The 11,030-nt window shown below is 39.7% G+C and overlaps 1 protein-coding gene across 1 annotated transcript; it reads right to left on the reverse strand.

The window, feature by feature from the left end:
- Window positions 1-9,111: 9,111 nt before the first annotated feature.
- On the reverse strand, window positions 9,112-10,621 carry LOC110023574 (zinc finger protein CONSTANS-LIKE 3-like). The gene is made up of 2 exons (XM_020723061.1): window positions 9,857-10,621; window positions 9,112-9,772 (listed from the first exon to the last, which is right to left on the reverse strand). Exons 1-2 carry the CDS (start codon window positions 10,511-10,513, stop codon window positions 9,425-9,427), a joined length of 1,005 nt encoding a protein of 334 aa, XP_020578720.1. The 5' UTR covers window positions 10,514-10,621; the 3' UTR covers window positions 9,112-9,424.
- Window positions 10,622-11,030: the final 409 nt, after the last annotated feature.

Here is an 11,030-nt window from a genome sequence, read left to right on the forward strand (position 1 = left end):
CCTAATATTATGTCAAAATGATACTATTCAATAAGTATTAATTAAAATGTTTGTCCGATTTAAATATTAGTACACATATAATTTTTTATTTAATTTTTGAATCAAAGTTATAAATATGGTATGCATTGATAGATCACAAGAAAATTCATTCAATCATGCATGCATTGAAATGGAAAATTGAAATTAAATTTAGAAATAATCAATTTTTAAATAATCAAGCATAACATCACGATGAGTGAACCAAAATCATTAAGCATAACAACTCGTTGAGATGAACCCAACTTAATGCAAGGAAGACAATATATTTGATGACATGCTTGACATCATGACCTAACCCAATAAAACAATCCAATTATATGAATATAGGCAAGCCCTAATCTGTCAAAGACCCTTTTGACTTCTATAACAAGTCGACCACCTAATCCAAACTTGTATCAAGACAAATAGCATGTTGTATTTCTTAAGCCTGCTTACACGCATGTTGCTAACCATGTAATTTTTTTCTATATTCATTATATTTATCGATCCTAAACATATAAATACTGGATCGTGAGAAGTTGAGTCTTTTTCAATTATGTTTCTCGTCCACACTACTATTTTAATATCCTGAGTAAAAGGACTTATGTGCCCCTCTGAAGGAAGACGACTCGTTTCTTATATGGCTTTCCTTGATTCAGGGCCCGTTTGGGACAACTTATTTGGTGCGGTGGCGTTTTGAAAATGCACCTTGTTTGTTTGGGTAAACTGTGTTTTGGCTGCTTGTTGGCATCGGTTTTTTATGTCATATGTGTTTGGGACGTCTATATTACTTAAGGAGGGCGTCCATGTCGTTGACGATTCAAATACGGGCTAAAAAAAATGCAAATTATCATTTTGGACTTATTTGCTGAAAAAGTGGTCCGAACGACCTCGAACGACGAAACAGACTACGCGAGTGAGTCCAAAATATCGATTCCACTTAGGACGGACGCTCGTTGTACCACGATTTTGTGTGCAGACTAAAAATGCGTGAATTTTTCTTTTCGTCCCGATTGCTAAAATAAGTGGTCTCAACAACCCCGGATGACTAAATAAACCACATCGGTGCGTCTAGAACGTCAATTTTACCTAAGAAAGACGTTCGTGATGACGTGTTTGACGAAAATGAGCGGAGAGAGGTTAATTAAATTGCACCATTCTTATGTTTTGACATACCTAACACCTAAAGTTTGGTATTTACATTTATAACCCAGTATTAAAAATCAAGGCATGGAAAGATACATTGCACTTTTTTTAAAATTACTGATAATGAAATTTTTAATGCAATGTCAAAAATTTACCAGAAATTTTAGCACCACTCAAAACTTGCAACCACAAAACAATCAAACACATCACTTGAACTTAAATAGACACCAATGTTTATATATATATTATCAAATAATTTGAAGGAGGCATTCCTCGAAATATAATGTTTGCAGATATCTAAAACACACAAAAAGATAATTCTCAAACATTGAAGACCATTCTTATCTCGGTTCAAAAAAAAAAAAAAAAAAAACAAAAAACAAAAAAAAAACATCGCAACTGCTCGTCCTCCCTGCCGATTCGCCAAAATCCCTTCTCCCGCTTCTCCCATTTTCGCGACAGAAGGCTGCCTCCCATTCGCACCTCCGATTCGCCTCCTTCAGATCGATTCGCGAAGCTTTCTCCTCCGTCCGATCCTTCTTTTTCTTCTTCCCCTTCTTCCGATTTATTATTATTATTATTATTATTATTATTATTATTTATTTATTTTTATTATTTTTTTTTTCTCTTTCTTCTTTTTCTCCTTTTTTTTTTTCAGCCTCACTTCCTTCGCTGTTTTCTTCTTCTTCGCCTGCAAGCCATCCGGTGACGCCCCTTCGAAAAATTGAATTTCGTCGGCCTTCATCCCACCGAGCACCTTCCTCGCGGGATCTCGTGTGTCGACGCATCCTCTTCCGACTCGAAGCTCTCTTTTCTGGAGGTACTCTCACGAAGGTGTTTGCCGCGTCTTTCTCGTCGAGGCTCCGACTACGATGTTGAGGCGACCTCGCTGCAATGCGAAGGGCGACGTTCGATCCCTTCGCCAAGGTATATTTTGCTTATATTTTTATATGTCAAAATTATTATTTTTAAATAATATGCATACCTCACTTGATTCCTATCTCCTATTCTCCTCGTTGCATGATTCATTGTGGGATACACTGGAGCACGGACTGGACGTCGAAGGCTTGAAGCAAGTAAAGAGAACGCGCCTGCAGCCTTCGCGGTGGAGAAATCCCCTAAACTCCTAGCTAGCCCTAGGTTTAGTGGTGTCTAGGCGTGTGGCTTTGATGACCCACACAGGGTGCGTGCGCTGGCATGGGTCAGCGCAATGACGTGCCTGCGTGATAGATCATCGATTTCCTAGAGCTAACCTTTAAGTTATAACTTCTTGTGCGTAACCAAACGCCCTCCGTAGAGCCAAGTGTCTCCCATTTGTTGTGAGCCTTAGCACAAGCCCTGATGGGTTGGAGTCCCTCACTCCCCTTGCTTTGGGTTTCCCCAGCTTTACTTGGAGAAGCTAGGAGGTCGGACTTGACAAAGCGAGAGAAGTTTTGTAGCTGGCTCGCTTTGCAAAGTCTGGAGGAGTTCGTGAAATGGGAAAAGCTTTGTAGCTAGCACATTTCACAACGCCGTGGAGAGTTTCCCCCTCGGAGATCCGTGGAGAAACTCCCCACATTTCCTCACCAAAACAAGAGGCGGCAGTGTCATATATCCAAAGGTCTAAACCTTAGGTTTCCTAGGTGAGGTCGTTAGTACGAGCGTGGCTCGCTATCATGTGTGGTCATTTGCACCTCATTACTTGCATATGTGTGTCTTGCATTGTTACATTTTGTGTGTCATATATCACACTTGCACTTGCATTTTGCACCTTGCACTTGCACTTGCATATTGCACATTGCACCTTGCACTTGCACTTGCATCTGCACCTGCACCTGCATCGACACCACTTGTGTCTCGATCGGTTATTCCGAACCGGTCACATCACTTGTGCTTTAGCCGGCTACCCCGGTGCGGTTGGCACAATAGTTTGGTTTGACCGGATGCTCCATCCTGATCGACCTACCACTTGGTCCTTTGCATGTTGTGTATGTGCATATACATGTTTGTTTGCATGTTTGATATCATCTACTTGAGTTGTATTCATTCGGGTCAATGCCCTACCGACATAACCGCCTCCCCCGTTTTTGGCCCCCCTGCCGCTATGGCATGCCTACCTCTGGGTCACTGCCTTACCGGTATATCCTCTTTTCGGGCTCTTGCCACTACAGCATGCCTACCTTTGGGTCACTGCCTTACCGGTATACCCTCTTTTCGGGTCACTACCGCCACGACATTCCCACGTTTGGGTCACTATCTTATCGGCAAACCCTCTTTTCGGGCCCCTGCCACTACAACATGCCCATTCACACGAGTCACTGCCTTCATGGCATGCTCTTTGTCACTACTTATATATTCTGATTTTCCTGCATTAGCATTTGCATTTGCATATTTGCATGGATAGCGAGTCAGGTTCGTTAGTAGAGTGACCCTGTGTTGGTCGCGATGCCTTAACGAGCATTGTTTGTTGGGTTGATCCCAGTGATCAATGCGAGTTATGTCATCGGGATTGACACGAGTATGACTACGCTAAATATCTAATAGATCTAACTCGTGTCACCATTCTTCGTGACACCCTTTAGATCCTTTGGATCTTTAGGATGGGGCCGATGGGGCCGATATGACGACCCCGTCAAAGTCATATTATACCTAGACTTACCCCCCACTTAGATACTAGGTTGATGCACTTTTTCGTTAGATGGTATGTTAGGCTAGGATTTAGGGTGCTAGATAGTCCTTTTGATGTCTGGCTATTGTTCTCTGTTGGATTGGTTGCCCTAGTCAGGTATCTTTCTTTTGCATTATGCTTGTGGTGTGTCTGCATGTTGCATATGTGTGGTAGTGTGTTAGGGCGTTCTTCTGCAGAGAGGCATGTCTATTTTTATACACACATAGGTACCGCTATGGGGGATCAAGTAATGATTTCTGGTCATTTTGCTTGCAGGTGCTATTAGCTCCCCCCCACTTTTAAGACATGACTCACGATACGTTATGTGCATGTGATTTTCTCGCTGACACTTGTTTCCATGCAGGATTGAGTCTTCTTTTCTTTTCTCTATGTATTTTTTTTAGAGTCTAGAAGAGTCCTGTAGCGGAAATAAGATACGGGCACGGGTTCCGAGTCGTTAGCACGAGAACCACATGGAGGGGACCAGGAGCATATGCTCGTGCCCCGTATCTTAATTCTGCATTTGATATTGATGTATAGAATTAGGACCGGGCATGTATATGCGGAGTCCGGCCGCCCTCCTGTTTATTATTTTGGTTTGACTTGCTTTGCTTTATTTTTGCATCATGTTGAATGTCTGCACTTGCATGTGTTTTTCTTGTTTTCTTTCTATGTTTTATCTGGGATTTCACGATACAACATAGGTTCATTAAGGACCCTAAAACCGTAATTTTTTACAAAATCCTAAATAAAATATTCAAGATAATTAAAATTTAAGATTAAATATTCAAGATTTAAAAATTAGGATCATTTTAGATAACTGCATTCATGTTTGCATGTCCCGAGGAGGAGTCCTCGTACTTTTCCAACCTGACTGGCCCAACATACCTTCATATAGGTGGTTATCTAGTGCGCCTAGGGTGTTAGAAGACTCCTCGACCCAGACGGGGTGTAAGTCCTTTTGTTTGGAGCGTTTCCAGCTTTGTAGCTGAACCTCCACTTTCTCTTTCTTTCTCGAGGCATCATTGCTATTTCAGCAAGTATAAGTCCCACCTCTTGGAGCTCCAGCTTGTAGTCATATGATAGAGTTTCTTTCCTTTGACCTTAGGGCTACCGAGGTTTCCGTGGATGATGCAATTCAAGGATTGCTGACCGGGGATTTTAGGACGTGTTGGGTCGACTACCTTCACGACCAGGTAGACTTAGGGTCCTAGTAGCTGTGTATGACGGGTCCGTGGTACCCCGACCCAGTTACCTCTACCTTTTAGGATCACGCTACTTTCCTTTTTGTTGAGACCCTTTGAGCCCTGTCGCTCCTTGACCTCGTTGATATCACCTTGACGACCCGATGCCGATGAGCTGCCACCCATTTGGGATACGACGATCTGTCCTCTGCCCTTTGGCCCGGATGTGCTTTGACGTATTGGGAGATCCCCGTTAAGATGATTTAGGTTATTTCGTGAGCTCCATGTGCTGATAAGCCGCTATCCATTCTGGGATGTCAGAGACTCATTCTCTGCCCAATTGTTTAGCGTGAGCTTTGAAGCATTGGGACTGTTCCCACATGGAATAACCTTCCTTTGGTTGCCTATACCCCAGGTTTATGATAATATGAAGTGAAACTCCTTTTATCGAGAGTATTCTTGGGTATCCCCCAACATGTAATTAACCAGTAGGAACACGTTCCTCTGGGAGTGCTCTTGACCTCATAACAGATACATACACCTGACTCTCTGGTTATAGGTAGTCTATGTAGATACTTCTTTCGCGGATATTGGTTTAAGTTGCATCCGCCTGATCTTGTTTGGGCGGACATTCTTAAAATATCCTTGCGAGGTTTATCGCACGTAGACTCTCCACATTTTACTTTTTCTCTTGTTTGTCTCTTTGTCGTATGTCCCTTCTTATTCAATTCCTCTCCTGTTCGAATCATTTATATGTTTCGAGATGGAGATTTATTCGAATGAGGAAGTATACGACGATCGACAAGCTGACGACTCCTTTTTAAAATAAAAAAAGAGAAAATTAAAACGGAAACACTGCTAATGCGTTTTCAAAATGCTGAAAACAACATTTTCACTGCGCATCTTGGCCACTTTCTGGCTGCAGTATGGTTTTTCCAAAAAAAAAAATAAAAGATTGTAATAGTCTTCGCACCTAGCTTATCAGAAGATTATTTTTAATCAACTTATCAGCAGACTATTCAATAAGCTACAGCTGCCCCAAACAGACCCTCAGCCTTCAACTCATTTGCATTTAACATGATACATATTAGTATATATATATTATACTTGTAGCTATTTTATCTGTCTACCCTTTACTTGTATTTACTTGTTTGACCTTTTAAAGGTTTATATAATCCAAATCTATGTAATGCTTAAGGAAATAATAAGAATCATATTTCATCTGATTGTTATCCTTTCTTCTCATATATTAATAAACTTGTTTTCTTTTATTTTCTCTTTTTTTTGTTTTTGCATAAAAAAGATTTAGGCGTCACCCACATATTCTTAAAAATTTAGCATAAATCAAGTTAACAACTTGTTTATGTTTCCACCAATACAAATGTCTAATTTGATTTGATTTTTACATTATCGCTCGAAAATGCCTCAAAAAACCGCTGCCTGCAACATATTCAGCCGTGAAGTCAAGCTAGACTCCGAACATGATGAAATGTAAACGATGCTCAATAAATTCTTTCTGAGCGCACGTATCCGAAACATTGAGGTTGAGGGTATAATTTTCCACCGCAGGCTCTTCTTTACCTAGGAACAAAAAAAAAAAAAAAAAAAACTAAAATGTCCTCTACCATAACATAAACTAATGATTACCACAAACTCCAACTACAATTCTTAATAATAATAAAATTATAAACCGATAAGTGATAACCATCATCTAACGAAAAATTCCTACTCCTATGACACAATCAAAACTATTAAAACCTTTTGCTTGAACTAGTTGAAAGCAATGAAGAGTCCTATTCATTTGACTTTCAATTGATATATACTATAATAAAGAGTTTGATGTGGAAGCAAATTAGATAAACGAGGGGATAAGACTTTTCTCATGGTCAATGTCGCAAACCTCCAAAAATGATTTTTATTTTTTACTTTTATAAAATTGCTTTAATTATTATTTTATGAATACTTATATGACATATGAGACAAAAAAAAAGTTACTTATATAATATTATTAGTTGTAAGAATTGAGAGGGAATAATGGGGGTGTTTGGCTGCCAGCGAGATTTAAATTAGTTGGATTTAGTAAATCTAAATTCATCCTCTTCTTGTTTTAGTAAATCCAAATTTAAATTGAATTGAACTTAAAATTCGAGACCTTAGAGGTGAAAATTTATAAGTTTATGAAGCTCGACCATTATTTCATAAAGCCAAAAATAAATCTTAGTTGCCAAACACCCCTAAGTTTATTGTTTTTGAGATTGCGTTTGTTCTTTAAGACGATGTTTGGTAGCATAATATTAAAAAGATTTAGCGATGAATTTACTTTTTTTATTTGTTAATAAAGAGCACAGGTTCTCATTTTATTTCCTAAAAAAAAAATACAAAACCGAGAAAGAGGTTCCACACACACACACTAAAAACCCAAAAGAAAAAGAAAAAGAGTCTTCTTTCCAAAAGATTAAAAACATTAAAAAAAATACAACTCAACACACCCACCAAACATATCCTAAACTAGACATCCAACATTACTAAACGATTAAGATCATCAGGTAAAATATTAGAAATAAAGGGAGCACTCAGAAACGATCCTCGCTTAGCAGCATTTCCATCTCTCTTAGTATGAGAACAATAAATATTAAGAACTTTAGCCATTGATTTGATCTTCTTAACCTGCAAGTTAATACTCCAATGACACACCATATAAGATCTGTAAACTTTCCAAAGAGTAATAGAATCCATTTCCAAAATAATATTATTTCATCTCATATTTCTCGCAAGCATCAATGAAAAAACAATAGCATCAGCCTCAGCCACAATTGAAGAAACAGGTAAAGCAAGGGCAGCAAACCAATATAAAACAGCACCATTCCAATCCCTACAAACTCCACCGACTCCCGCACAGTTCATTTTCCAACTGCCATCAGAGTTAATTTTAAGGAAAAAAACAAAAGGTTTGATCCACCTTTCATTGCAATAAAAACTATCAACATTATTAAAAAAAATAGAAAGATTAATAGCTACAGAAATCATATATCTATTAGTATTCTCTTTTAAATTATTCATAGAAATACTTTTATAAATATAGGAACAGATCATCGCAAAAGTCTTCATGAATGTAAAAACCTCACCATTATGCTTAACAGAGTTCCTAGAAACCCAAATAAACCAAAACAACATAGAAGGAATGGTTAATTAAGAAATCATGCCCTTTACTTTTCCAATCCATAAATATTTCAGAAATGACATTATAACCATTATAAACATTCATTCTATCACTGAGTTCAAAAATACTTTTTCAAAATTTATTAGCAAAACTACAGAAAATAAAAAGATGCGTGAGAGTTTTCTCATCATTATTGCAAAGATAACACTTAGAGGTCAATCGTAAGCCCTTAAATTTGAGTATATTATCAAGAGGGAGAATCTCATGAAAGACCCTCCAAATAAAAAAGGATATAGAGGGCTTCACCCATTTATTCCAGGAAAGATCGAAGTCTTGAAAATTTTTCTCCATTCTAGCAAAAGTTTTGGTAATAGAATCACCAATCTTACATTTAACCTTAGGAATGTCTTTCATATCAGCACTAATGAGTATATGAGAAATTAAAAGAAGCATCATTATAGTGTATCATATTAAACAACTTCAGTAAATTCCAATTGTTATCACCCAAAAAATCCTTAACCTTAATATTAATATCTTGAGGTCCCCCGTAGAAGCCCCCAAGAGTACCATTCCAAAGCCAATCCTCATACCAAAAATCAACATCCCCTTTACCAACCTCCAAAAACAAAAAATCTTCTACTTGGGGAGCAACCTTAGGCGTCTCCTTCCAAATAGAAGAACTAGAAGTAGAGGAAGAACTAGAAAGAGTTTGAGAATTAGAACAATACTTTGCATGAAGCGATGAATGTAATTTAAATCCAATTAATCATAAAAAAAAATAAAACAAAATCTAACACTTTGTTGAACAAAATTTTTTCGGCATTCTCTTTTACGATAAAAATTTAGATTTACTAAATGAAACCGATTTATTGTTTACGAAAATTTGATAAATTCATAATTATAGGAATTTATAAGATATTCAACTTAAATCTAAGCCCAAGTCAAACACTACTCAACTTTTCGCAAGTAATAAAATTTATTTGGCAGAAAAAAGTCAATTATCACACAAAAAAGAACCCTTCCACTCTCAATCCGATTCCCGTTTCCCCTTCATCGTCGCACGGACACTTCCTGAATTAGCGACAGGTCAGTCGCCAACGTTGGCGATCGAGATTCAGAATTGGAAAGCAGAAAGGGTCGAAAGAGCAATTTACAGATAAATAATGGAGTTCACCGCTAACGGCGCTCCTCCTCGTCACAATTTCAAGTGCGCCTAAAATCCAAAACAAAAGGGTTACATCACAGACCAAACAGAGATCAAAGAAGATCTCAGAATGAGGGAACCACGCCGAATCCAGGATCCGCCGCCATGAACGCCGCCGTAGCGGCCGCCGCCGACAAGTAGATCCGGTCAAACTCCGCTTCCATCTCCGTCCGCTTCGCAAACCTCCCCTTAATCCTCGGCCTCGTCTCCGCATACGCCTTCCTCGACGCGTACCGTATCGTCTTCTCAAACCTCCTGTTCTTCCTTTTCTCTCTGTACCTCATCACCCTCGCCTCCCGATCCATCATCGAAACCGCCGTTACAGATGATGACCTCCCTCCGCCGCAGGTCGACACGTCCGCCATCGCACACCCCTCGCCGTCCGGCACCACCCCGAATTCCGATGAAGACATCTGCAATAATTATCTACCAAAATCAGAACAGTTCCCTAAAACAGAGCAGATAAAATTAATCCTGCAATCTCGATAAAAGCTTACGCTGGGACTGATGTTGTAGCCGCTGTAAGCAGGCTTCGATTTAGCAAAATCGAGCATGAAACTCGCAGGAATTCCCGCTCCGGCGGGCACTACGCTGTCCGATTGATACATCCCGGCGTCCACCGACGACGCGTACTCCAGATCAAGAAATGGATTCAGTTCGGAGAAGAAACAGTTGGCAGATTTGGGCATCTCGAGCTGCGCTTCCTTCGGCGGATCTTGAAGGACCCATGACGCCTCGGCTTCGGCATCGCCAGAAAAGAAAGATTCGGGATCGGGATCGCCGTCACCGGCGGCGGAGCTGTTAGCAGAAGGTGAATCGAAGAAGGGGACTATGGGTATGCGGTGGTGGCGACTGGCAAGGGGGTTTGCTGAGTGGATGTCGGCGTCGCAGGAGGAACAGAGGGCGGCGGCATCGGCCTTGCAGGTGACGGCGGCCGGAGCTTGCTCGCATACCGCGCAGAGGGAGACTCGCTCGTGGCGGGAGGCGAGCTTGTTTGCGCTGTGCACTCGCGCATCGCACGTGCCGCATAGGAAGGCAGCGTCCGCGCGGCAGAAAAGGATTGCTGAGGCCACGGTTGCGCCTTTGCAGGCGTCGCAAGAGCGAGCACGAAGACTCCAAAAGGTTCCGGGGCTTTCTGCACCTGCGAATCCCATCTCTCTCTCTCTCTCTCTCTCTCTCTACTTTGCCTTCTTGTTGTAGATGCTGAGAAGATGGAGTATGGAGTTGTTCTGTGCACAGGGATGATAAGGGAGTGGGGGGAGGTTATCCTCTGGAGAGAGGGCAGAGGGGATTGTCAGCGAATGGTGGATTGACAAGTGGATTTATTGTGGCCACAAAGATGATTTCGCCTTTTTAGCAAATTAAAATAAAAAAAATACATGAACATATCTCTTATTAAAAATAATAATTTTAATGCAGATATCATTATAAGATATTAAAAAAAAATCTGAATGAGTTATAGCTTAATTTGTGGATTATTAATTCAATTATACTACTATATTCGTGAATATCTAATAGTTATTTTTAGATATCTATTAATTTTAATATATTTACTTTTAAATCATCTAATTATATATTTGTATTGAAAGTTTATGTGTGAGATAAGAGAAGAAACATGTATGTAACAATATTAACTTTGTTATGATATACAGTAAATCAAAATATCATTAA

The sequence above is a fragment of the Phalaenopsis equestris genome, unplaced genomic scaffold (genome assembly GCF_001263595.1).
Source record: "Phalaenopsis equestris unplaced genomic scaffold, ASM126359v1 Scaffold000224, whole genome shotgun sequence".
NCBI lineage: Eukaryota > Viridiplantae > Streptophyta > Magnoliopsida > Asparagales > Orchidaceae > Phalaenopsis > Phalaenopsis equestris.